The sequence below is a fragment of the Pongo pygmaeus genome, chromosome 16 (genome assembly GCF_028885625.2).
Source record: "Pongo pygmaeus isolate AG05252 chromosome 16, NHGRI_mPonPyg2-v2.0_pri, whole genome shotgun sequence".
In the NCBI taxonomy this organism is placed as follows: domain Eukaryota; kingdom Metazoa; phylum Chordata; class Mammalia; order Primates; family Hominidae; genus Pongo; species Pongo pygmaeus.
The window spans coordinates 68,085,468-68,113,233 of NC_072389.2; the positions used below are offsets into that span (position 1 = coordinate 68,085,468).

General features: G+C 43.3%; 1 protein-coding gene across 7 annotated transcripts in view; it reads left to right on the forward strand.

Moving 5' to 3' along the window:
• Positions 1 to 27,766, forward strand: part of TLN2 (talin 2) — a 449,658-nt gene that overhangs the window by 300,686 nt on the left and 121,206 nt on the right. For 6 of the 7 annotated variants that reach the window (XM_054451016.2, XM_054451019.2, XM_063652682.1 and 3 more), the window contains 12 exons: positions 1,012 to 1,088; positions 4,424 to 4,604; positions 5,490 to 5,603; positions 7,848 to 7,956; positions 8,744 to 8,952; positions 9,517 to 9,615; positions 14,008 to 14,175; positions 15,417 to 15,711; positions 18,890 to 19,056; positions 23,367 to 23,495; positions 24,619 to 24,732; positions 26,809 to 26,922. In XM_054451016.2, the coding sequence (XP_054306991.1) occupies positions 1,012 to 1,088; positions 4,424 to 4,604; positions 5,490 to 5,603; positions 7,848 to 7,956; positions 8,744 to 8,952; positions 9,517 to 9,615; positions 14,008 to 14,175; positions 15,417 to 15,711; positions 18,890 to 19,056; positions 23,367 to 23,495; positions 24,619 to 24,732; positions 26,809 to 26,922 (1,776 nt within the window). The remainder of the gene's footprint in view (positions 1 to 1,011; positions 1,089 to 4,423; positions 4,605 to 5,489; positions 5,604 to 7,847; positions 7,957 to 8,743; positions 8,953 to 9,516; positions 9,616 to 14,007; positions 14,176 to 15,416; positions 15,712 to 18,889; positions 19,057 to 23,366; positions 23,496 to 24,618; positions 24,733 to 26,808; positions 26,923 to 27,766) is intronic. The other variant, XM_063652685.1, reaches the window with a different exon arrangement.

A 27,766-nucleotide genomic window follows, 5' to 3' on the forward strand; every position in this document is an offset into this window, starting at 1 on the left:
GACTCCATCTCAAAAAAAACAAAAACAAAACAAAACTTGATTTACTAATTTAATCTTTAATCACTAATTAAGTATGAGATCTTTGACTTCAAGATCCTATGAGAATTCCTGCTTTTTCTGCAGCACATATTTGTATCATTTACTACCAGGCAGTGAACAATAGCATGTCACTTAGCTAATGAATGAGCCTAGCCCCCCTCAGCATCTTCCTCTCCACGTAGCTGTACTGTGCTTTTCAGCCTCTGTGGAAACTTGGATTGAGGGGCTAAAAATGATCTTTGTAGTTTTCATGTTTTTTTTTTTTTAAACAAATGTAATGGGGTTATATGCCATAGTGGTATATAGAAAAACAGATTTCTTAAGGCTTCAAGATACAGCCCATTCAAAAAACCAAGATTTAATAGAAAGTTAATATGTGCATCTTGATTTTTTACTATGTAAAATTAAAGTCTGTGCAATAAATACATGACATCTAACTATATATTAAATAATATATTTCTCTTTTTTATTATTATGCTTTTGTTCATCCATCGCTTACTAAATATACAGTATAAAAAATTTTGAGTAAACTTCAACACTTTGATTTGTGTCCTTTCAAAATGTTTTTTTAAAGGTCCTTGTATGAAGACCTGCTGATTTTCTTTCTTTCTTTTTTTTTTTTTTTTGTTTTTTTTTTTTTTTGAGACAGAGTCTCCCTCAGTCGCCCAGGCTGGAGTGCAGTGGCACGATCTTGGCTCACTGCAGGCTCCGCCTCCCAGTTCAAGCAATTCTCCTGCCTCAGCTTCCAGTGTAGCTGGGATTACAGGCTCCTGTCACCATGCCAGGCTGATTTATGTATATATATATTTTTTTATTAGAGACGGGGTCTCACCGTGTTGACCAGGTTTGTCTCGAACTCCTGACCTCAAGTGATCCGCCCGCCTCAGCCTCCCAAAGTGCTGGGATTACAGGCGTGAGCCACCGCACATGGCCTGGTTTTCATTTTTGCATCTTGTTTTATTGCATTTCCAGAAACAAAGTAAAGATCGATTTGGACTAGAAGGTGATGAGGAGTCAACCATGTTAGAAGAGTCCGTTTCCCCAAAAAAGTAAGTATTATGAGGAGTACTAGAGGACCACCTTCTCCCTATATAGGTAGGTTTCCTCTTGCCAGCTTGGAGCCTGCTGCTCTGAAGCCTGTCACCTGGAGAAGATGACAGCAGATGATATAGTTGAATCTTCTTCAAGCATGGTCCCCAGACCAGCGGCATTGAAGTGGCAAATGTCTCATGAGGGAGGCTGAGGATGTTAGGGAAACATTGATCAAGGTGTGACGTTTTAACTGCGTCTTTTGAGGCAGTAAGTGTTCATGAGTCCTGTTCTGCATTTCTGATTTAAATCTCATGATCGAATCATGATCATTGAGCCATACCATCAGAAGGTCAGAGGATGAGCCTCTATTTGATTCTGGCCCCTTTTGTGGGAGGAGGGAGTGCAGCCAGTGGAGGAGTTACGGTGAAGCACTGCTGCATGCCACGCTTGTCTCGAGTACTGTGAGGTAGTGTAGTACAGGCGAGTGGTTAAGAATATGGACTCTTGCTGGGCTCAAATCTGGGGTCTCTGTTTCACTGTGTGGCCCTGGGAAAGTTACTAAATTCTCTTCTGGCATTAGCTCATCTATAAAATGGGGATAATGATATTACCACCTAAGTAGGTTTTATTTCCATGGTAGTTACTAATAAAGCACATAAAACAATGCCTGGCACATAGCACTTGCTATTATAACTATCATCCTCATGATCATTTTTTTAAATTCACAGTATTCTCAATTTAGCCCCATTTGTAGATGAGGAGATAGGTTTATTAAAATTAAGTAACATCTAATAAATGGCTCTTTTTGGGAAACCTATCCAGCCATCCCTTTTATAGTAATAGAGCAATGTAATGACTGTTCTTGTATGCTTTAGTGTGACATTTTGTCTCATCTGGACTTCCAATAACAGCTCCCTATGCAAAAGGGAGGCCAAGGGTCTCAGCCAAGGAGCAACACAGGAAGAAGTGGAAGGTCTAGCGATGGGGACCATCCTGACCATTCTTCCGGCTTGCCTTGATAAGACCCCACAGTAATGTTCTGGGCAGTGGAGGAGGCTACAGTGGTCCCAGGCAGGACCTATCATTCCCAGTCCATGGATAAGGAAACTGAAGCTCATGAAAGTTAGTTGAGATACACATATGTGGTAGAGCCAGGACTCAGATTCAGATCTTGCGATGTTTTCCATAGTACGCTGCTAGAAAGTTCTAGCATCTTCCAATCCATTAAACTTGCTTAGCTATAGTAGTTTCTCTAATATTTTCACCCTTGCTGCCAGTTTCTCACAATTTGCTTCCTCATCACCCAAAAGGTGTTTTTCCGTTTGTCCCCACTAGTATGCAAGTTGGAACCAAACTTGATATGATACGTTTCTAGTACTTGTCACCCTTGGGCAGAGCACCTTAAGTCTTTGGAATTATTCATGACCATTGGATGTAAATTAGTGAGCTAGTGCTCCCTGACAGGGTGATCTGCTTCACTTCAGAGGACTCTGCTGTGCTTTGCTTCCCATAAGAGCAGCCCAGTAAGTGTCTGAGCCCAGAGGGCTGGGACCTTCCCCTGCCTGGGATCACTGTAGCCTCCTCCACTGCCCACAGCATCGCTGTGGGGTCTGATCAAGGCAAGCAGGAAGAATGGTCAGGATCATTCCCATCACTAGACAAGAATGGTCAGGATCGTTCCCATCGCTAGACCTTCCACTTCTTCCTGTGTTGGTCCTTGGCTGAGATCTCAGAATGCAACTGACTTCTTACTGGAGCCTCCAGACCCACCTTCCCTAGTCTCTCACCACCCCACCCCTAGACTGCAGTGTTTCTCCATCCTGTTGCTTGGGATCCCAGCATGGCTATCGAGCCTTGCCCTGGGCAACAGGGAATGATCTGTGATGGTGCGAGGGCCCTGGGACAGAGGCCCCGTCTCTTCATGCAGCTGTACCTCCACCTTCCTTCCACCTCACAACACACACAGACCCTGTTTGTAGGTTTGTCCACTGGGCTTCTGAGGAACATATACCACCTTCAGACTTCTTACCTTCAGACTATCAGCGTCCTTTGCACTTATTCTTCATTCTAAGACAATATGAAGTAAAAAATGCAATTTTTTGGCTGGGCACTCTGGCTCACGCCTGTATTCCCAGCACTTTGAGAGGCTGAGGCGGGTGTTCCACCTGAGGTCAGGAATTCGAGACCAGCCTGGCTAATATGGTGAAACCCTGTCTCTACTAAAAATACAAAAAATTAGCCAGGCATGGTGGCAGGTGCTGGTAATCCCAGCTACTTGGGAGGCTGAGGCAGGAGAATCGTTTGAACCCGGGAGGCGGAGGTTGCAGTGAGCCGAGATCACGCCACTGCACTGCAGTCTGGATGACAAGAGTGAAACTCTGTCTTAAAAAAAGAAATTAAAAAATTGCAATTTTTTCCATTAGATACCTTAAGAATCTTCCCAATATTTAGTTGAAAGCATTTGGGGAAGGTTCCAAAGCCTCACATGGTCGAGGCTCTAGAGGCAATGAAACATCCTCTGTGGTCAATGGTGGTGGGCCTGAGGGAGGGGAGCTAAGCTGTGGGAAATTTTCTCCTAGCTTCATTTCCACATTTCCTCTTTCAAGCTAAAGATAAATGATCTGTATCTCTGATGCCCAGAATGGAACCTGGCACAAGGTTGATACTCGTTTAATGAATGCTCTTTCAGATATTATTTACCAAAAATAATATATCAGCATAGCAATAAATTCACTTAAAACCTGGAACATCATTATTATAGGAATCTCTGTGTTGTCATTTTTTCTTCTTGAGACAGAGTCTCACTCTGTTGCCTAGCCTGGAGTACAGTGGCACGATCATAGCTCACTGCAGCCTCGGGCTCCTGGGCTCAGATGATCCTCCCACTTCATCCTCTTGAATAGCTAGGACTATAGGCATGTACGACCACTCGGGGCTAAGTTGTTGAATTTTTTGTAGAGATGAGGTCTCATTATGTTGCCCAGGCTGGTCTTGAACTCGTGACTTCAAGGAATCCTTCCCACTTGGCCTTCAAAAGGGTTGGGATTACAGGGGTGAGATACTGCACCCAGCCTTGTTTTTTAAATAACAACTAATTGCATAATACCGTAAGTCTATTAAGTGGGTAAATTGGGAGTAATTATTTACATTAATTATCGTAAAAGGATTCATCTCAGAGCTCTGCGCAGTGTTGTAATGCCGCTTCTTCATTCCTGCTTCTCAGTCTGTATGTGCCTCTTTCAATTGGCCTTCACAGCATAAAGCAGGGAACATACGTGACATCTGTGGGGTCTCCTCATTGCACTCCACACGGGTGGCGTCCTCGCAGTGACCAAACCACTTTTCCCGGCAGGTCCACCATCTTGCAGCAGCAGTTCAACCGGACCGGGAAGGCAGAGCACGGCTCAGTGGCGCTGCCGGCCGTGATGCGCTCGGGCTCCAGCGGGCCTGAGACCTTCAACGTTGGCAGCATGCCCTCGCCACAGCAGCAGGTCATGGTTGGGCAGATGCACCGAGGCCACATGCCGCCACTGGTGAGGCTTCCTGTGCTCGTCCCCCGCTCGTTAGTCTGCTGCCTCCGGCATGCAGGGTGGACATCAGCGGCGGTGATGGGCTAAGTGTTGGAACTCTCTAGTTCCCGGCTGAACCATGTCTCGTTCAGCTGTGCATTTTTTTAAATTGGATGACTCGAATCACTGCCTGTTTAGTATCGGAGGTGTCCTCTGTGACTGGAAAATTAGGGCGCTCTTAACATGACTTGTGATATAGGGACAGAACTCTGCTCCCGTGTCCTGGCAGCATCAAGCTGATTGGTCCAGATACCCCTAGGAAAGTCTGAGAAGTCGACCAGGTTTTTAGTGATTTTGAGGTTTCATGCTGGGAGTCATTAATTCCTTTCCACTGTGCTGGTCTCTCTGGCTCGGTGCCTCTCAGGCCGGCGTTGGGACTCCCTTGCTATTGTATGAGAACTTTTCGAAAGCTCAGGAACAACACTTGTCTCTGAAAAAGTACGTTGACCGTAGGTTTAGATGGAGTCCTTAAGTGTCTATCAGGAAGCATTCTCATTTAACACCCACGTGTTTCCTGTGCGTGAGGAGGTCCTCAGTACTCAAAGATTGGATTACCTCAGTTCCCTGGCAAGGACTCTTCTGAGCCTTCTTGTCAGCTAATTAAGCTCTTCACACACTTCTGATTATAATCCCTCTGTGGCAATCACCTTCATTTTGTGTTCTATTAATATAATGCAGTATCTATTTCTAGCCTCCAGGTTGAAATGGGAGATGGTTGAGGCGCTTTTTGAGATGTAGCCTGGGCTGCTTTGTCTGGAGCGCAGAGTTCTGTTTTGCTTTGTTTCGCATAAACGGCCATGTCAGTCCCAGGCGTGTGGGATGACAGCTTTGTTTCATCTGCCTTTGCAGACCTCAGCCCAGCAGGCCCTGATGGGGACCATCAACACAAGCATGCACGCCGTCCAGCAGGCCCAGGATGATCTCAGTGAGCTCGACTCGCTGCCACCTCTCGGCCAGGATATGGTAAATACTGTTCAGTGGTTTTCATGCCAAGTCTCTGCCCTGGCAGAAAGCAGGGTTATGTACTCTGTCAGGATTCATCTAGGTAAATTTCTATCTCTAGGTGAAGTGGAAACCCATGATTTTTTCAGGATATTGAGTCTTTGCCTCTCAGTTGCACCCATAGGAGGAGAGAATCATAGGGTACTGCTGGCTGTTGGCAGTACCATGGGAGGGCTGAGAACTTGGACCCTAGGATCCTGTGACCTGGGTTCAAACCCCAGCTCCAGTACTGGCTGTGTGAATCTAGGCTACTTGCCTTCTCTAATCCTCCACTTTGTCATCTGTAAATAGAGTTGTGAAGATGCAATGATCTAATCACCTGTAGAGTTCTTAACACAGCCCCTAGCACATAGTAAGAGCTCAGTAAGCGTTAGCTGTTTGTTAGTTTTATTGCTACCAGTGGTTCTCAAACTGTAGCATACGTCAGCATCATCTGAAGTGCCTGTTAAAATGCACGTTGCTGGAGTCTCCCCCCGACTTTTTTTTTTTTTTTTTTTTTTTTGATCTTGGGTCGGGCCTGAGATTTTGCATTTCCAACAAGATCTCAGGTGATGCCAATGCTGCATGCCTGGGGACTGTGCTTTGAGAAGCACTGGCTTACTACCATTGAGCTTTTCAGCAAGGTAGGGTGATTAACCCAGAGATCTTCCTGCAGCTGCTGCTGCATGAAATCTTCCAACTCCTCACTGCTCAAATCGTGGTCCCAGGACCAGCAGCATTGGCAATTCCTAGGGTCTTATAAGAGTGCAGAATCTTGGGCCTTCCCCAGCCTACTCAAACAGAATCTGCATTTTAGCCAAGTTCCCAGCTTCTTCGTGTGACCATTAAAGTTTGAGAAGCACCGGCTAGCGCTGTGATTCTCAACCCTGTTTGTACGTTAGAATCATCCTAGGAACTTTAAAAATGAAGCCTAAAGCACCAGTTCCGACCAAATAAATCGATGTTGCTGTGGGTGGAGCCTGAGAATCAGTGGTGTTTATTCTCCCCAGGTGATTCTAATGGCAGTCAGGGTTGACAACCACTGTTGTAGGACTGGCTGGTGCCATCACAGGGGCCAGAACCAAGATACAGTCTGTAGCCTCATCTTGTCCTGCCAGGATAGCTGCCCTCCGAGTTCTCCCAGAATGCTGAGTTCTTCATTTGCACAGTTGTGTGCGTGGAGGTTGCTGGTAAACTCAGCGCCATTTCTCCCAGGTACCCAAAAACAATAAACATTTGCTTTGGGGAACTCCAGAGTAAAAACATGTATGGCAGACTCCCATATCCAGTATAATTGGTAGAGTTTTAAAATATTTAAGATTTAATATTCCTGCTTCACCAGTTTTCAAAGAATTAGAATGCCATAAATTATTTCTAGTGCTAGTCACATCCTGAACATAGATGAGTATTTTTGGGATGTTTTGGGAAGCAGATGAGCGCCTTACTGCAGGGTCATCATTATCAAGATAAATGATCATTTATTAGGTAAGTTCTGAAATGTCAGAAAATAGAGAACTTGCTATTTATAGGTTCAAATAAACATGAAGTATAAGAGCTGGAAAGGTTTTTAAAAACCATTGAATTTCCACGGTGGAAGAAGTATAAGGCACAGGACCTGGCTATGATTTGCCCGATGTCCTATCACCTGCTGGTGGTAGATCTGGATCCAGAACAGGGGTCTCGACCCGTCCCCTCATCTTACCAGGAAAGGTCTTACGATCTACATGAGCATGGCCCTTAGTTGTCTTTACGACAATGCACGTTGTAAGCAAGAGGCATTTCCTACGTTGACAGAGAACATGTAGAAGCTGAAACACCCTCCTTCTCACCCTGCTCCCTGCAAAGCAAGGTGAAAATTAGCAACAACTATTAGTGCTAATGTGCAGTATTATTATGAAACATTGATTTTTCTCTCCTCATTCTTTTTCACTTGAATTTTTCTAAATTAAGCCACATGGAATTTTTCTCCCTAAGATCTTAAAAGTTAAAAACACAAACAACATAATTAACGTAAGACACAAGGGAGAATTTGCACGCCATTGAGTATCTCTGAAGGAGCAAGAGGCCTGTTAAGGATACTGTTTAGGATAACTTAAGGGCCCTGTCGGTGCTGGCCTCATAAGAAGAATGTAGTCAAAATGCTGGTCTGATTTCATGGTGGGGCTTCTCCGGTCTCCTGGGTAATTCTGTGCTGTGATTGTGTTGTGCCGTTGTCTGGCTTTGCAGGCATCGAGGGTATGGGTTCAGAACAAAGTCGACGAATCCAAACACGAAATCCATTCTCAAGTTGATGCTATCACAGCTGGAACGGCTTCAGTTGTTAACCTCACAGCTGGTAAGTCCCTGAGAGATTTGTGCTGCATTGGGGTTTTGTTTAAAAGCTGTTGTTTTTTTTTTTAATTTTAAAAAATAAGAAGTTATCTGTTGATTGAAACAATAGACTTCATATTATGAGAGGATAGTCTAAGGCACTTGTAGTGCTGTAAGGATTTTCTCCCAGTGACCCAGGAGAGTGGTAAGGAACATCTCATTGCTTTTTGCCTGTATCATGCATCCTCATTAAAAAGCACCTATTCAGATCTTCTCACGGCTTGTCAGTGTGCTGGACTTACTGCAAAGTCTATTGAGGCTACTTTCTCCCTTCTGGGCACCTACAGTTGGAAAATGGTTTTGAATGAACAGACCTGTCATATGTGCCTTCGCCCATGTTGTCCAGCAGCGGTCTCTTCTGGCACAGTGTGGCTCCTAGCCTTGCGCTGTCAGAGGAGAGCTGGAAACTTGCTTGGTTTCACCCTGTAGGGTATCAGCCTTTCAGGAGCAGAGTTGACCCCCCGAGCTGCTGACAGGGGCCTAATGAAAAGGTCTGTGAGATGCCGATACATCCTCCGGATTTTTAAAGGTGGTTGTACTCAGTATTTCAATGCATGAGGCCTCCAGGCGAAAGGACCTTTTTGAAGTCACCTTGGAGACAGGGAGCAGGCCATCTCACTGTGCTCATGTGAGGCTTGGTGTCTGACTCCTGCAGGATGGTGGGTGAGGAACTCCTGCCAGTGTGGGGTTTTGAAAATTCTCACCAGAAGCATGTGCCCTCCTTTGATGGGGATGGTTCTTTTCTGTCCCAGGTGACCCTGCAGACACTGACTACACAGCTGTGGGATGTGCGATCACCACTATTTCTTCCAACCTGACGGAGATGTCCAAGGGTGTGAAGCTATTGGCCGCCCTCATGGATGATGAGGTGGGCAGCGGGGAGGACTTGCTCAGAGCTGCCAGGACCCTTGCTGGGGCAGTGTCAGACTTGCTGAAAGCTGTGCAGCCCACTTCTGGAGAGGTAAGCTCTAGAGGCAAGCAATCACTAAGGTTCTGATGGGACAGCTGCATCCGCTGGGAGACCATGGGGCTCTTGCTTCCCGAGCTGTTCCTTGCATCCTGATGGGGTGTGTTTCTCTCTGCAGGAGTAACTGGAGTTGTAGAACTGGGTGCAGAAGCTCATCCACATTCAGGAGTGGTTGAGCTCTTAGTATAAAGGCCTCCCCCTCAAGGGTGGTTGAGTAGATGCAACCCCAGGAACTTAACACACATGACTAATACACATTTAAAGGGAATATGAGTTTGCACCCTAATTTCCGCAGAATGCATCACCTTCTTACCAACTGAACAAGGCTCGCTAATTGGCCATTTCAAATCCATACACCTATATTGCTGGTTTATCAGACACTGGATGTTTCCTTGCACGGATTTCACCGGGATATCTTCTATCTGGCAGACCACCTGAGATTCTCATTGATAGACAAAGGGAGCAAATTCTGTGAGATTCTACTTCCTGTACTTCATGTCTGATGGCACTGGAGGAAATGCGTTTTCTTTCCAATTAAGGTGTGTTCTTTGTTCACAGCCTCGACAGACAGTTTTGACTGCTGCTGGCAGCATCGGACAAGCCAGTGGGGATCTTCTGAGACAGATTGGAGAGAATGAGACCGATGAGCGATTCCAGGTAAGATATTTGCAGCCTTATAGTCATGTAAAGAAGTCTAAGTGATGGTCTAGACCCAAGCAGGCAGAATGTAATATTTGAAAACTAACTAAATCTTTGAGATTATCAAGAATGCGATTGAGATGGATTATCTCGGAGAGTGAAGGAGAAACAAACACATCTATGGATGAAGGTTGAAGTTTCATGTCTCACAACATACATGATCACATCTTAGTTTAACTAACACATCTTTTGCTTATAAAATTTGGAAGTTCTAGATAAAATGGCATGCAAAACTGCCACCCATGAAGCAAGAAACCTGCATGCCAGCGGAAAGCTAATTATCTTTTTGTGTTACCAAAAAAAAATTTTTTTTTTAATAGGAAAACTCATTTCACTGACACTATGCGTCGTAATTGTAAAGCACGTATTTAGCTATCCTGATTTTGTTTTTCTTTTAATTAGAGTCTCACTCTGTCGCCCAGGCTGGAGTGCAGTGGCGTGATCTTGGCTCACTGCAACCTCCATATCCTGGGTTCAAGCGATTCTCCTACCTTAACCTCCTGAGTAGCTGGGATTACGGGTGCATGCCACCACGCCTGGCTAATTTTTGTATTTTTAGTAGAGACGGGGTTTCACTATGTTGGTCAGGCTGGTCTCGAACTTCTGACCTTGTGATCTGCCCGTCTCGGCCTCCCAAAGTGCTGGGATTACAGGTGTGAGCCACCGCGCCCGGCCCTGATTATTATTTTTTTTTTTTGTCAATGTGCTGGACATTCTTTAATCACAAGAAGGGAGGAAATATTAATAGTGTAATAAACTCCTGGTATCTGTCACCTAACCTCTGTGATCATCAGCTCCTGGCCAGTCTTATTTTATCTGCTTAGGAGGAGGTTTTAATGGCATCATTCTTGAGTCCTTATAAACATGAAGTTTATGTTTACTTTGACATACACACACACAGAGAAAGAGAGAGAGAGAGAATTTCCTTTGTGCTCAGAGGTGGTTTATTTTTTGTGTCTTATCCAAAACCACAAGCGTGGCAGGGAAGTCTTTTTTGTGACCCTTCTTTTTCAATACCAGGGACGTGCTGCTTGCCCTCTGGGGAGCGACTGTCACCACTGTCTGCAGTATCACCTCACTGCAGCTCAGAAGGCATCAGGCATCTCTGCTCATCTGCCTCCATCCCTGTCCCTCGAAGGGTGGGGCACAGAGGCCTGCTTCTGGGGTGGTTCAGGCCAGGATGAGCTGCTTATGTACTGGTGGGCCAGTGCCCTTTACTCCTCCTCCTAAGTCTCTAATTTTGCAAGTAATATATAAATATATCCTAATTAAATTGTTACAGTTCTAGCCCAGGTTCTCTGAAAGATGCCCTTTTCCAAATCCTGTGTCAAGTTCACTGTTAGGAATTCTACAGAATGTCATTGGCCTTCACTTATTAAAATGTTTTTTGAATTATTAATTTACATATATAATGAAATATTTACTTAGAAGAAATCACACAAATTACAAACTTATGTGAACTCACACCACAAATATCACCAAGTCCAGAAAAATAACATAATGTTTTTATTAACTACCTGACACCTCTAAATACCTTTTTTCCTGGATTTTTGACTTCATCTGTTTTGACCACCTCTTCATTTGGCAATGATTTTATAATATTTTATAGACGGAACAAAAAGATAATTAGCTTTCCTCTGGCATGCAGGTTTCTTGCTTCATGGGTGGCAGTTTTGCATGCCATTTTATCTAGAACTTCCAAATTTTATAAGCAAAAGATGTGTTAGTTAAACTAAGATGTGATCATGTATGTTGTGAGACATGAAACTTCAACCTTCATCCATAGATGTGTTTGTTTCTCCTTCACTCTCCACATGCCTGTGGCACTGGGCTATGGGACTCGTTCATATCCTGCAATGCAATAAGACATTCAATGTACAGACATTCATGTCATGATAGAGGGTGAATTCGTATGATGGGTGGTAGGAATATTCCTGGAAGCCATTTCTACGTTGAGATGGCTGGTCATAAGTTCCGTAGAATCAAAATGAACTGCACATCAATATATTCTGCTAAACCCAAGTTAATTGTGTCCCCATTCTAATTTCCCTTTCCATATCCCCAAACTGCCCTTGCATTGGCCTTTACTTTTTATATTAGGGCAGGTAATTATTTGTAGGCAGATACCTATTTAGGAACTTGGTAAATGTGAGATTCAGCTGCTGTTTTACTAGGCTTAATTATCTTGACGTAGTCATTTATGTTCCCCAAAAGTATTAATATTATTGTTTTCTCCAAAGTGCCAAGGAAGGTTAAGGAGAAAGTCACAATTCTTCCTTAAAACATCACGTGCAACCTTGTATTTTTTAAAAGCTTTAACTGCCTCTCCCTGCTTTAGCAGATTATTTTCATTGTGTATGAATGTCAACCCTGCTTCCTAATGTTTGTTTCTATTCAGATGTGCAAAGGAAGCAGGTTCAGGTTCAGGGTGACAGTCCTACAGAGCCTTTGTTAGCAGGGACAGGCCAGACTTGAATGTTTTCAATTGTTTAGCTCTCTAGGTAAAGACCAGGGCAGTAAGGTGATCCTGCAACCTTCTCCAGTTATGGGTAGCTGACATTGGATTTCTTACTCTATTTTTCTGATTCTTGAGATCATATCTCAGAGCTTTTCTTGGTTTCTTAATGTACTGCATGTTCCCATAGTTAACAAAGATATATTTTACACTGGCTATATAATAGTGGTCTTGTTGAAAATTTTGACAAAGGCCTTGTCAGCAGCTATAGCTGTAGTATCACATTCTTTTCTAACTGTATTTTTTTTGGACAAAATTAATAAGAGGAACAGGATTTCTTTAAACAATTCTAACAAAGCCCTTTAGAACAATCATGATTCTATGTGACCAAATCCTGGCCCCCATCTGAAAAGATGAATTCATATCAAGTGAGGGAATACTATGACCTACTTTGGAAAGTTATTTTTAAAAATCTTTTTAATAATTTGTGACATTCAAGCTGTGTTTTCACTGAGCATCGAGATAGATGTCCAGGAACTGTAACTTTGCCATAGTGGGAGCAATTCCTAAAAGTTGTGTGGTAGACAAGTGCCAGTCAGATCCCAAAGGGATCTTCAGCTTTCAGCACCATGGGCTTTAATTATACCTTGGAGAGCCAGGAAACATCACAGACCTGAGAAAGACTGGAATAACCTGCTCCTTTAAGACCTCTTAGTTTTTGTCCATTTTAAAATCAGCTTACTTGATAGATTCATGGGTTTCTGGTTTAGCTGGATTGTATCTAGTCTTTGTTCTGTGTAAAATTGTGCAGGCTGAATATTATTTCCAGTGTATCTTCTCATAAAATATCTCACTGTAAAGACGCCGTGGGTGCCCTTTACATTTAGAATCAAATGTGCTCTTTATCATCTGATGAATTAATAAAGACTTCTGACCGTATTTCCTTGAAGGGAAAAGCCTTGACATGTTTGTTCAAAATAAAAATGGCTCATATGTTTGGGAAGGCATTTCTAAGTCAAATAAACTACTTTCAGTATTAAAAGCAAAGAAGTAAATTAATTGTAACCGTGGTTATTCTTCAGGTCAAACAGATGGGTGACAAATCTGGTAGGCTCAATCAAAGGATTCTTCTTTCGGCAGGCAGAATGCCTAGTCATTGAGTTGAAGCATAAACTAGCTCCTTGCATCTTCAGTCAGACCATCTTATAGCTGGTGTATTTATATAGGCTCTCTTTCTGCTTTCTGTAATAATTTAATTCCTACCCGGAAGGCTGCAGAACACTGAGAATAACTCATGTTCAGAGCATTTCTTGGCTCTTGAGCTATAGGTATTGGTGCCAGCTATGTGTCTGTGCACATCAAATGTTGCCCTCTGGAGGTAGAGATATGGCTAAATTTCTGATGACGACTTGGATCTTTGTGCAAAGTAGAAATCCAAAAGATAAATTTTCAAGTTGCAGTGGGGCATGATGACTTGGAGGCCATGAATTATAACCTTCTTACGGCACATGATGTTGTGGCATCTGGATATGTTTTCAGCTTCTCCTGAGCTACCATATCAGCCACTCGTTCAAGAGACATGGTCAAGACTTCGTGTTAGATAAGTGCATGAATGGGAATCAGTGGTTAAAATAATAACCCTTCCCTCAAATGAACTATTTTAGATTTAAACCTATGCTACTTAATGGATGTAAGAGACTGAGTTATTAGGATACAAGTCTCCTTTCTTAATTACTTCTGAGGATAAGTTGACATTTTAAAAAAAAACAAGTAAAAAAACTTCTAAAGTGCTGAAGGAAAAAGATCAAATGGAATTTTAATAACATGTTTATTTTCAGGCTGTGAAAGGTGATTAGAGAAAAATAAATGAATAGTCTTTGATTCCCTTTTCTTAGGATGTTTTAATGAGTTTGGCCAAAGCTGTTGCCAATGCAGCTGCCATGTTGGTACTAAAGGCAAAGAATGTTGCCCAAGTGGCCGAAGACACTGTCCTACAGAACAGGGTAATTGCTGCTGCCACCCAGTGTGCCCTCTCCACCTCCCAGCTTGTGGCATGTGCCAAGGTAAGCCAGCTGGCACCCCAGCCTTTTCTACCCAGTATCACCTGCTGTTACCTGCCTCCAGGCATTTGGTGGGTAGCGGGGGCGGAATTTGTTCAAATAGTCTTGAGATTTAGAGCTTGCTTCAAGTGATGATAGGATTTTAGTGTAAGCGGTCTAATTCTGCTTTTATCATTTGTTCTTTGCCCAAGTCCTCAGGCCGTTGGTACTTTTCACTAGTTCATTTCTGTATGCAAATTGCTGCGTCTCCCCTTTGGACTTCTCAGTGCATCTTTACACCTGCACAAAAATAGTTCTTGCATTGTGTGGTACAGCATTACAAATGGGTTCAGAAATAATCCACAGAGTTTATGGGAACCCTTTCTAGGCTGCACAGTGTCCGAGTGGGGATTTTAATTGTTGCCAGGGTATACACACTCTGTGTGTCATACATCACCTCATTACATCTCCCCGGTAATCCTGCAAATTAAGCACCGTTATCTCTAGTTTACTGATGAGGAATCTGAGGCCCTTAGATGTTAGTAGGTTAAGGCCAGAGAAGTAGTAAGTGGCAGAACTAGAGTTACAACTCAAGTCCGTCTGCCTCCAAATACCCTTTCCCCTCCGCTTCATGTGTCCTCTGGGTGATGGTGCATCAGAAGATGGGAAATGTCTGTTTCTGGAATTGATGGCCTGTCATGTTGTGTAGATCTGTGATCTGGCTCAGCTTGGCATCAGTACCCTGTGGTAAGATTTGCAGCATCGTCTCCCTTAAGCTTTCCTTGTCCACACTGCTAGAATTTACAAGGAACTGACAGAACCCCCCCTGTTCTTTAAAGGACTATAAGGCAGAGTTTCAGGTGTTTCTGGGAATAGAAATAGAATTCTTTTAGGTAGTCTTTGTATCCCAACTCAAAAGACTCAATTCAAAGGATCCTAAAAGGAAGGAGGTATAATTGGGAAATCTCAGAAATTTTTCTCTATGGAAGTAGGGCAGTAGTATGGACTGTCACATGTGACTAATGAAGTTATAAATTAGTGGGACATGTCAAATCACAAGGACGAAGTAGAATAGCAGAGCGTGTGAGACTGAAGCAATGGTTTCATTGAATGAGATGGTCAGGTAAGTAAGAAACTGAGCAATGGTCCTGTAAGTAAGAAACCAAGGCCCAGAGCAGGAAGGGCTTTGATGGGACTTCGGGGGCACATGGAGAGGGACCAGGATTCAACCACTGTGCCCAAAACCTGTTCCTGTCTCGCTTCAGGTTGTGAGCCCCACTATTAGCTCCCCTGTGTGCCAGGAGCAGCTGATTGAAGCAGGGAAGCTGGTGGACCGCTCGGTGGAGAACTGCGTCCGTGCCTGCCAGGCAGCCACTACCGATAGTGAGCTCCTGAAGCAGGTCAGCGCAGCGGCCAGCGTGGTCAGCCAGGCCCTCCATGATCTCCTGCAGCATGTGCGGCAGTTTGCCAGCCGAGGCGAGCCCATCGGCCGCTACGACCAGGCTACCGACACCATCATGTGTGTCACCGAGAGCATCTTCAGCTCCATGGGTGATGCTGGTAAGGCACTGTGCTGTGGGTGGGTGGATGGGTGGGTTTTGGTGTTGCTGATGGTGGTGCTCACCCATAGGGAAGGTGAAGGCTGCCTGGATGACTGGCAAGGGCAAGTTCTCTTCAGTCTCGAAGACTTCCCCACTGAAGCTCAGAAAAAGATACAAGACTCTTCCATAGCCATGCTTACAGACTTCAACAGAGTTCACCGGGTTTTTGTTACAATGGTTAGATTTTGTGAAAAAGATACAAGACTCTTCCATAGCCATGCTTACAGACTTCAACAGAGTTCACCGGGTTTTTGTGATAATGGTTAGATTTTGTTATTTTGTTAGATTTACAGCGAATCCCCTTTGTTCTGCGAATGCACGTGTTGGGTGTGGTATGGCAAAGTTGGAGCAGCCACAGAAGAAAACAAGATCAAGGCTTGGAATTTAAGAAGTTTATTATACTTGCATGTCCCCTGGAGGGCTCACCACATGCCACACAGGGTCATGGGAGAGCACCGGGGTGGTCCGGAGGGAGAAGACAGAGGCAAGGGGAGGGCCTAGACCATGGCCTTTATTGGAGCTTCCTTGGGAAATGCAGGGCGGAATAAACAATTTAGGATTGGCTAGTTTAAATAATTTTGGCAGGCTCTAAATTATGGAGGTGGTGGCTAGTTACCTGCTACCTGGCCCCGGGGTGATCCACGCAGAGGAACAGTGTCTCCTGGGTGTCTGGGCCAGATAGAGGAGGAATAGCTCTGGATTGGTTAGTTTGCATATCAAAGACATGTTCCCTGCTGAGCCTCTGCAGTCTCTAAATTGGCCAGCCCTAAGAGGACAGTTTATCTCCAGCAAAAGGGTGTTTTCAGGTTCCAAAGCATCATACCTAATATACAGTTAGTTTAAAAACATATGCAATACACCTTTTTATAATCTATTGAAAAGTAAGTCTCCCCAAACCCAGCTTACTACTGTGCCATCAAAATTCCCGAAATTCATAACCTTTTCATTTTATATATCTTAAAGACTTTTTTTTCTTTTTTCTTTTTTTTTTTTTTTGAGATGTAGTCTCACCCTGTTGCCCAGGCTAGGGTGCAGTGGCACAATCTTGGCTCACTGCAATCTCCACCTCCCAGATTCAAGAGATACTCCTGCCTCAGCCTCCCAAGTAGCTGAGATTACAGGCACCTGCCACGATGCCTGGCTAATTTTTGTATTTTTAGTAGAGATGGGGCTTCACCGTGTTGGCCAGGCTGGTCTCGAACTCCTGACCTCAGGTGATTTGCCCGCCTCAGCCTCCCAAAGTGCTGGGATTACGGGGGTGAGCCACCATGCCCAACCTGGACTTTTTTCATGTCCACTTTTATGTTAATCTTTTTAGTGGCAGCATAGTATTCTATTTTTTGTAGGTATCATAATTTAACCAATGATCTTTTAATGGACATTTAGTTTTTTTGTTTGTTAGTTCGTTTTGATTTTACAAAAATACTACAATAAGCATTCTTGTAAAAATAGTTTACTTTTCGTATGTAGGGTAAATTCTTATTAATGGAGTTGCTGGGCCAGTAGGTAGATTTTTATTTTAAATGTATTTAAGAAATTTTTCTCCAGAAAGGACCCACAATTTGCAACCCAACTAGTAATCTGTAAGAGATCTATTTTTGTGCTTCCTTGCCAGCATAGAACAATACCTTATAACGAGTTTTGGTGTTTTTAGAAAATTGTCTTGTGTTCTTCTGTATCCTTAAATAATTTAACAAGATAGGAATGCTTCACACATTTGAATTTGTTGTTGTTTGTTTGTTTTTGATAATCCTTTTATTTTGAAATACTTTTAAATTTGCAAAAAAGTTGCAGAGGAAATACGGAGAGTTCCCATATACCTTTCCCAGTTTCTCCATTTTTGACATCTTCCCTAAAGGACAGTACATTTGTCAAAACCCAGGAAATTAGCATTGGTGCTTTAGTGAACCACTAGCTGAACTACAGACATTATTCAGATTTCATCAGTTTTTCTGCTGATGTCCTTTTTTTTTTTTTTGATGGAGTCTTGCTCTGTTGCCCAGGCTGAAGAGCAGTGACACAATCTCAGCTCACTGCAAGCTCCGCCTCCCAGGTTCATGCCATTCTGCTGCCCTCAGCCTCCTGAGTAGCTGGGACTACAGGCGGCCACCACCACACCTGGCTAATTTTTTTGTATTTTTAGTAGAGATGGGGTTTCACCGTGTTAGCCAGGATGGTCTCGAACTCCTGACCTTGTGATCCGCCCACCTCGGCCTCCCAAAGTGCTGGGATTACAGGCGTGAGCCACCACGCCCGGCCCTGCTGATGTCCTTTTACCGTCTCGGAATCCAGTCCAGGATACCACACTGAATTGGGCACATTTTTATTTTAGTAAAAGCTTTCTTCTTCCCCCTTTTTGTTATAGTGCTTCATCATTCTTCTCAGATGACCTTTGCTAGAGGAAGAAATCCCTTACATTTGAATCGTTCTATTTTTTAATGTTAGTTGTTATACTCCTCCTTCTTCCAGAAGGAAATTAAAATAGATTTCAGTAAAATCACAGGGACAATAAGACCAAAGAATAATGCGAGATCAAAATCAGTGCTGGGCAAAAAAGGATGAGCAAAGAGAAAATTGGCAGAGAAAACTCCAGGCCAAGGCAAGTCATAGCATTTGAGCATGAAGCTAATAAGCAAAGGCCAAATGGCACACATTGAGTGGATTGTGTGATATCCCTCATCTGGTGCTAGGCAGCCTACACATTAATACAGAATTTAAAAGTAATTTTGTTCTGTGCCAGTTCTTCAAAAAGTTTATTATAGAGGCTTTTGTGTAAGTGGTTTTCAAAGTGAAGAAAGCAGTGTTTTCTAAATAAGTATTTACTAATGCTAAATCCACATATTTTTGTTCCCTGCCCTCTCTTTATAGTGTTCCTCTTTGGCTGCTTCTGTTCTGATTATGCCTCATAGTGAAAGGTTGAACCCGGATGTGTTTGGGGAGCCGCATCCTGACAGCTGCAGGGAATATTTTCATTTTGGGTTCCAATTTGGATGCATGGCTTAGGACTAGAGCATGGAGGTTCAGTTTTTTTGCTCCCACTTATCAGAGGAGTAGAGACAAGACTGTAGTGGCTCGTGAGGTTTTACTGACCTTTGAAAAGCAGACAAACAGACCTCATCCTCTATTCTGTCTTCTAGGTGAAATGGTGCGCCAGGCACGGGTCCTGGCCCAAGCCACATCAGACCTCGTCAATGCCATGAGGTCAGATGCAGAAGCTGAAATCGACATGGAGAATTCAAAGAAGCTCCTGGCAGCAGCAAAACTCTTAGCTGACTCCACTGCTCGCATGGTGGAAGCTGCAAAGGTATTCTACTGAATTTGTTTGTATGAAAAGTGAACACTATTAAGTGTTAGGATTTGGAAGGTACTTTCCAGATGGGGGATGGTCAGCCGAGTGTGCATTTTTGTTTGCTTAAAACCTATATGGCTTGTAACATCTAACCCTGTTCTTGTGGCAAAGGAGGTAATGGAATATCTGAATGAAATGCTTCAGGGAAGTGGTACTGACTCAGCCATAGCAGCAAAGTGCCCTCTTTAGGGAGGCCTCTTTTTCCATTTGGTCATCACTGTTGGCTTCATTGAACGTGGTGACTAATTTAAACCTGAGATTTTTCAACAGCAAATTCATCTAAACCTGTTCTCTTCCTTAATGCCTTAATGTTACTTTTGCCCTCCATTTGACTTCTCAACTACTATTAAGATTTTGCACAGTAGACTATTTCCTACTTTACAGTTCTTTAAATCCCAGTTGCAGTTTTAAATATTATAAAATGATGAGGAGTTAAGAATTAGCTTTATGCTTTTTGATAGCTGTGCTATAGCATAATGCTTACAAAACCTAGTGATTCTGAACCAGGGGTCTGATACACAGCCCCATGTGAAACATATTAAAATGCACATGCCTCAGTTTCATCCCCAAAGATCCTGATTCACAAGGTCACTGGTAGGACTCAGTGTGTGTGTGTGTGTGTGTGTGTGTGTGTGGTATGCACGCGTGTGTGTGTGTTTAAGTTCTTCAGGATATTCCAATGTGCACCTCTAGGTGAGAACTGTTTTAAATGAATAAGGCTATATTTTTCTGGGTTTTTTATTGTGTACCTAGCACACATTTCTTATAGCATTAATAGAAAATGCAGATAAATGTGAAAAAAGAAAATAAAAATCACCTTCAAATTCCTGCCCTCAAAATAATATTTTAAATGTATTTCTATGCATGTAAGATTAATTAAGGCCAGGCATGGTGGCTCACACCTGTAATCCCAGTACTTTTGGGAGGCCAAGACAGGTGAATCACCTGAGGTCAGGAGTTCGAGACCAACCTGGCCAACATGGGGAAACCCTGTCTCTAATAAAAACACAAAAAATTAACTGGGCATGGTGGTGTTCGCCTGTAATTCCACCTACTTGGGAGGCTGAGGCGGGAGAAAATTGTTTGAACCCAGGAGGCGGAGGTTGCAGTGAGCCAAGATCGTGCCACTGCACTCCATCCTGGGAGACAAGAGCAAACCTGCGTCTCAAAAAAAAAAAAAAAAAAAAAAAAGATTCATTAAGTGTCTCCACATCTTACCTCATCTGCCTGGCTTCAGGGAATTGGTATCTGAACCTAATATGTACATTACTTCACTTAAAATGTATTGTGGGCCGGGCATGGTGGCACACACCTGTAGTCTCAGCACTTTGGGAGGCCGAGGTGGGCGGATTACCTGAGGTCAGGAGTTCAAAACCAGCCTGACCAACATGGCAAAACCCTGTCTCTACTAAAAATACAAAAATTAGCCAGGCTTGTTGGCACATGCCTGTCATCCCAGCTACTAGGGAGGCTGAGGCAGGAGAATTGCTTGAACCTGGGAGCCAGAGGTTGCAGTGAGCCGAGATCGTGCCGTTGCGTTCCAGCCCGGGAGACACTGCAAGACTCCATCTCAAAAAAAAACAAAAAATGTATTGTGACACATAGTGAGCCATGTAGAGGACCTCTCCTGACTGAACTGGCCATCATGTTACTTGAGGGACTGAGAGTTCTTAGAGACACCTCGTGGGTAGGGATGAAGGAGAGACCCAGGGAGGGACAGTGTCTGAGCTTCCTTCCCTTGTCTCCTAATCCCTGTTTCAGCCAATAAGCTCTGCTATTAACCCCCTTCTTTAAGCCATATATATATATATATATATATATATATATATATATATATGCTGTGTGTGTGTATGTATGTATTGGGTTTTATGTAGTAGTTGAATTTTTTAAAAGGTTTTACTAGTTTACCCCCACCTCTCTCAGTCTATACATAGATATTTGAGGCAATCTTATGTTCATAAAAAATTACTTGGTAGGTTGGAAAGAACTATAGGGTAAATCTAGTCCGTTCCTTATTTTACAAATGAAAAAAATTAAAACTCAAAAAAGATGAATGCTAATGCCACATAAGCAGTATTGAGCCAGGCCAATCTGCACGTTTTTTTTTCTTTTTTCTTTTTTTTTTTTTTTGAGATGGAGTCTCACTCTGTCACCCAGGCTGGAGTGCAGTGGCACAGTCTTGGCTCACTGCAAGCTCTGTCTCCTGGGTTCACGCCATTCTCCTGCCTCAGGCTCCCGAGTAGCTGGGACTATAGGTGCCTGCCACCACGCCTGGCTAATTTTTTGTATTTTTAGTAGAGACAGGGTTTCCCCGTGTTAGCCAGGATGGTCTCGATCTCCTGACTGTGTAATCCGCCCGCCTCGGCCTCCCAAAGTGCTGGGATTACAGGTATGAGCCACCGCGCCCAGCCACATTTTGTTTTTTGATGTGACTGTTTACCAGGCCAATTCACTGCATTTACCAAGTTACCAAAAACTCATTTCTTCTAAGTATTCATGTGATTTTGGTTATTTATATTAAATGAGACAACGTTAAGTGTTTCTGTAAATTCTTTTAACTTTTAGTTAAAAGTTTTCATTTTGTCTTTGTAGCAATATTTTAATTTGCTGAATTTTGTTGAAAGGTAAAGAACACGCAATCACGCAATGGTTAGACTTCCAAGGATTATATTTAATGTGCAGAAAAAATATATTTCATGATTCGTAACTAAGATTTCAGGCCAAAATTAGTACCCCATATCTGATACATATTCATCATTAAAAAAGACATTGCTGAGCAAGGACCCAAAGCATCCACATCAGTGTGAAGTGCAGAAGTGCTGGTTTCCAGCTGCTCAAAATACATAAAATTAAGGCTGATGTGCACTTGAGACATATATAAAAGGAGCAGCTTAGAAAATACCTGATGAACAGAAAAAAACAAAATGACTTTCATAAACTTGCAAAAGAATCCGAAAGTAGCCCATACAGTCCTTTTACATGTGAAATGCAGAAATAAAAATTTTTCATTGCTAGAAACACAAAATCAAGATTATGAGAGTGGTTAAAGTTTGAAAGAATAGGAGATTCTGTTCAAGAGGGTTGCCAAAAGAATTCTGCCACAGCTGTTAAAACTATTCCATCCTGTATGCATTGCTGTAACTTTTATAAATAGCTCAAAGAAATAGGTTCTTATAAATTGGTAAGTTTAGCAAATTGGCCGCTTGGAAATCTAGACGTTTAGAAAATTGATTTTCGATAAATCGGTGTACTGTTCTCCCTGCCTCGAGAGCAAATATTATTGCCTGAAAGCGTTCATAGGAAGAAACTCATTGATCTATAGACATCAAGCACATGTTACAAAGCATTCAGGCCCTGGTGAGGGAAATCTTGATTGCTGCTGTTATTGTTGTGGGAGAGGAAGGCTGGATGTGTTGCAAGCATGTTGAATTATTATAGAGTTAAAATTATATCCTTTCTCTACATTACCATTAGCCTTCCCCTGCTTCAGAATCCCACCTATCTGAATAAAATCCACTTAGATTTCTAAGACATGTTCAACTAAAAGCAACAAAGTAAAAGGGGCTGTGGGGCTGGACAAAGAAAGCGTGACTGGCACATTGCCTTCCTCTTTTTCTGTCAGGTTGACGGCATTACATTTCTCTCATTAATTCAGTACATTTGGGTACCATCTCGACTTTATACTAGACCTTCCAACTCTCTCTAGGAATGTAATTTCTGGGCATGGTCTTTCTTTAACAAAATTTCCTTGGAGTCTTTTTGAATGGCATTCCTGAGCCCTCCCTCCATCCTTCCCCCTCTTCCCTCTGTCCCCACCTGAGTTGATACTGGACTCTTACCCCTTCACATTTACCTGTGCCACAGGATATTTCAAGAGTGACATGAAGACATGTGTCATTACTGTGTCACGCCAGTGAAAAGAAGATTCTCCCTGGGAGAGATGGGGAGAGGGGAGATTTAATCTTCCCATCTTTTAAACCATGGGTTTCTGACCACAGGTTAATTTGTATGGACAACCAAGGCAGTGTTCTCAAGTGTTTAATTATTACTTTGGATTTCTAACTGCTTAGCTGTGCAATTTTGAAACATCCCCTGGTAGGTATTTTTTGTTGCATGAGGAAACATCTTCATCATAAAGATATTGCTTGTGGCATTTGACTATCCTTGCAAATGCTTTCTATTACTAAGAAAAAATAATACTGAAGGCATGAATTCAGTGATGTCCCCCGCTGGACCACTTGAAATCTTTATTTTCACCTTTGCAGGGGGCTGCAGCCAACCCGGAGAATGAGGACCAGCAGCAAAGGCTGAGAGAAGCTGCAGAAGGCCTCCGGGTAGCAACCAACGCAGCTGCCCAGAATGCTATTAAGAAAAAAATTGTCAACCGACTGGAGGTCAGGAAAGAGGCTGGCTTTCTGGGATGCCCATCTTAAATTACAAAGAGTTATTTGAAAAGATAGTTGAATTAACAAGGTGTTGACCATATAAAGAAAGCCAAGTCAAGGTTCACATCATTATTTGAAGGTTTGAGTTATAAAAGCATTGACTCAATTGGAAAAAACTGCTTCTGTAAGCTCGAATCCTTTCTAGCATTCAGGAATAGAATTTAGACTCTTTTCAGGAGGAACCGGATTTTTTTTTCCTATCATTAAAGGATATACACATTCAAGAAGGACCTTTTGCTGAAAATATTTATATTTTGTTGGAGTTAGTGACGTTGTCAGGGCTTCCTATAGGAAATATGGACTTCAAAGACTGGAGGTGGAGATTAGGCTTGGGTGGATAGGTATAGAAGGGAGTGAAATATATTTGTTATTTTTTGAAATAATTATTCTGAAAAAGAAAGTTGAAATAGTAATAGGCAAAAACTATGTTTTGTTTTTTTTTTTTTTAAAAAGTTTATCCAACAAATATACACAGGAGACCCTTACACTGAAATTTGAGAGTTTGGAAGCTGAGACCTTTGCCTGTGTACTGAGAAGTCCCTCCATATGCAGTCTGCTATATTCTGGAAGAAAAGTAACATTGTTGTTCTTGGACAAAGAGAAGAGGGTAAACACAATTAAGTGCCCTGGTTGGAAAGTCTCTGCATTTTGGAACTAAGGCTTCTGAGTGCTGAGAAAGGAGAGTCATGAGCACCAGGATTTGTGCTTGACACAGAACCATCTATGCTGCTTGTGGGAGATTTTTTTTTCCAAAAAACATTTAGACTTGGTGCAGCTTGTCAGTGTCATTATGATCTTGGAATCATCCCTTTTGTTTTTGAGAAAGACAAATGAACTTCAAAGCTTGAGCTTTCAAGCATGCCTGTCTTTGTCACTTGTCTCAGAGGATGTCAACACAAGGAAGATAGTGTGTTGTAAGATTAGGGTCATCACTGGTTTTAAAAGGCAAAGCCTGTTCTTTGGAGTTCTTTTAGAGCAACACACCTCTCCTGACTCTGTGTTGGAAGTGACCTGTAGAACATGCATGTGTATTGCATATGCAGACCCTAACTCATCTATCACTCCTCTGCAGGTTGCAGCCAAGCAGGCCGCAGCGGCAGCCACACAGACCATCGCCGCCTCCCAGAATGCAGCTGTTTCCAACAAGAACCCTGCAGCCCAGCAGCAGCTGGTCCAGAGTTGCAAGGTGAGGTTCCAGTGCACAGAGAGCCAGGTCAGCTACAGATGACCCTGATAACATTAGAACACCAGGTCCCCTGGTAATTCAGTAAAGACAGATTATCCAAGCTCCTAATCCAATTTGCCCCAGTTCCCATGTTCCAGGTGTCTACACGTCTGGTTTTTGTCCATTAAGTGGATGGCCTGTGTTTGGAAAGTATGATTTTCTTCCAGCATTGTCTTACTTTGTCCACAATTTTCTTTTCAAGAGACTGAGCCAAAGAGGATCAATGACGAGGCCATTATTAGGGCTCTGAAATGGGAAGGAAGCATTGAGTTTCCAGAGTGCCTTTCTTTGAGAGGCAGGACTTCAAATTCAGCCTTGCTCCCTGGAGCAGGGTTCATTTCCTGCTTTCTAATAATTGCACCTCAAGGATTTATTTCATCCCGCCTAGCCTCTGTGACTTTGTGCTTTGGTGCTTTTTGTTGTTGCCCTTTTGTGTCTATTCTTCTGACACCTGGGTCTTGATGCTAAGTTGAGGCCAGTTTACTACAAAAGGTACAGTAAACACCCTTGTTGGTTTCTCTAAGAGCCCAGGGAGTTGACTCCCCCAGGGCTCCTCTTTATGGTGACAGACACAAAGTCCAGTTGCAAAGCCACTGCCCACATGTGGGTGGCACATCTCGCTGGCATGTCCTGGAAGTATTTGCAGCTAGCCGTGGTGGCTGGCTGGGAGGCATACCTGTCTGTGCTGGGGTTATGAGAGCCAACTGCACCCTCTCTGCTTCTTCACATCTCTGCCAAATGATCTGCATTCGTGAGGGGTGCCACTGCTCCCACTTCAGAAAAGGCTTTACTTCTGATGGAGCCCTCTATTCCTGAATCTGGGTTCTCTGAGGCCAGCCCTGCTGCTCTTGTGGACTGAATGCACTCCAGGAAGAAAAGCCTCAGCGACATAGTAGGGTCCTGGGCTGGTGTCCTTTGGTCCTGTGTGGATAGAGAAGGGGTCTTGCTGAGAGTGAGGCCTCTGCTGTGGGGGAGTTTGCTTCCTCTTGGGTCCTCAGCTCAGCTGCTAGCAGGGGTGAAAACTTTCTTCTCAGGGAGCATGTGCTGCTCACATGCAGGGACGTGCCACAGGATGAGTGAGGCCTCTCCCCTCTTCTGCAGAGAGACTGAAGATACTAGGTGTTGAGTGTCACTACGAGGAAATGAAAGGATTGAGATGGAGCGGGGAGAGTAGAGCAAATGACTAGAACTAGCAGAACTAGCAGTCCTAAAGGGGGCCTGGGAAAATTTCCATGGAAATATTTTTTTTAACCTGTGCTGGAGCAGTCCTAGAAAAATATGTCACCAGGCCAGTATGCACTGGGCACCTTTATCCACAACGACGGCCACAGTGCTGTGGCCTCTGAGAGCCTCGTTAACCAGAGAAGGAGGTGTGGGCACAGAGAGGAAACGTGGACAGAACACAGAGAAAGTAAAAGGCTCATCTCCCAAGGCACCATAGGAGCCCATTACTGTACAGCAGCCCTGCCTCACAGAATGCTGTGCCTCTCTCCTTGCCCCTGGCGTTGGGCTTTCCAGTTTGAGAATGAGAAGTCCTTCTTAGAGAAAGAGGGGCTGTGGCAACACAAAGGCGCAGAATGTGTGCCTGCAAAGTAAGAAAGAAGCCGAAGCACTTACATGCACTGGTATCCAAGTATTTCCCTCACCTTCTGAACATGGGGCCGTACACTTCAGTTTACCACCTGTGAATCATGTAGATCCTTTGATTCTAGGTTTGCAATGCCAATGAGCCAGATGGTGTGAGTTGCAACTAAGGAAATGATTTTAGGCCTCATCATAGACAGTCATCTTCGAAGGAATGTATTGAGACTTCCAGGACCACAGTGTAGAGTCTGTGTAGAGAAAATGCCCAGAAAATGGGATTCAGTGTTGGTAAGGACCCAGCTGGCTTAATGTGCAGTGTCATTTCAAGGCCTGGGGCTGGCGTCCCCTGGGAGTGGATGGCACATCCAAAAAGTGCACTTGGGTCATGTTCTAGCTTCTTTGGATGATCCCACCATTCTAGCCATGCTGTTTTTATTTCCTTGCCTTCTGCAGGCAGTGGCTGATCACATCCCTCAGCTGGTCCAGGGAGTGAGGGGGAGCCAAGCTCAAGCTGAAGACCTGAGTGCCCAGCTGGCTCTCATCATCTCCAGCCAGAACTTCCTCCAGGTAACAGGGCCGTGGTCACCTTGGGCTCACTCAGAGCCCTAGTCTGGGCAGGGGCTGCCCTTTAAGGAGAGGAGTTAATGAATTCCACAGCCTCAGTTAAGTCTTTGCGGTAGGCAGGGCTTGAAGGCCTCTTCTTTACCTTTCCAGTTTCAGGAGAGGTGGGTTCAGCTTGGCAAAGCAAAATGCTGATATGCAGGAAAATTGCCCTGGGGAGATGGCATATGATCCATTTTCCTCAGGACTATCATATTTATTTCTCTTCAAAGAGAAGAAAACACGTAAAATGTTGCAAGTTGTGATGAACAGCGTAGGACTAGGCATTGCTTTAGGTTTTTGTTCAGAGATCCTAATGCCGTTATTCATGGACCGGGAAAAGAAATGTTAAGTGCATCTTCTCCAAAGATATGATCGTTCTTTGCGGCAATTGTACAGTTAGTATTGTCAGTCTCTGTGGGTTGAAGGGTAGATTCATTTTAATGAAAATAAAATAAACGAAAATATTAAGTTGTGGAAATATTCCCGTTTACGTGCTTCTTATATTCAAATCTCTCTACTTTATCAGCACTTTTTCTCGACTTGTATCTCATAAGCAGTTGATATGATGAGGTGGGTCAATTCCTCATCCCTTTCTAGTTCAACTGATAGTTGTAGGACACAGTGATACATCTATCTGGCTCATTTTTCAAGTTGTATAACTCTAACATGCAGAAATAAAACATGAAAGGTTTGATATATCTCTTCATATTTTAACTACATACATATACAACACAGGTGTGTGTGTGTGTGTGTGTGTGTGTGTGTGTGTGTGTGTGTGTGTATTCTTTTAAATTGGTATTCATTGTAT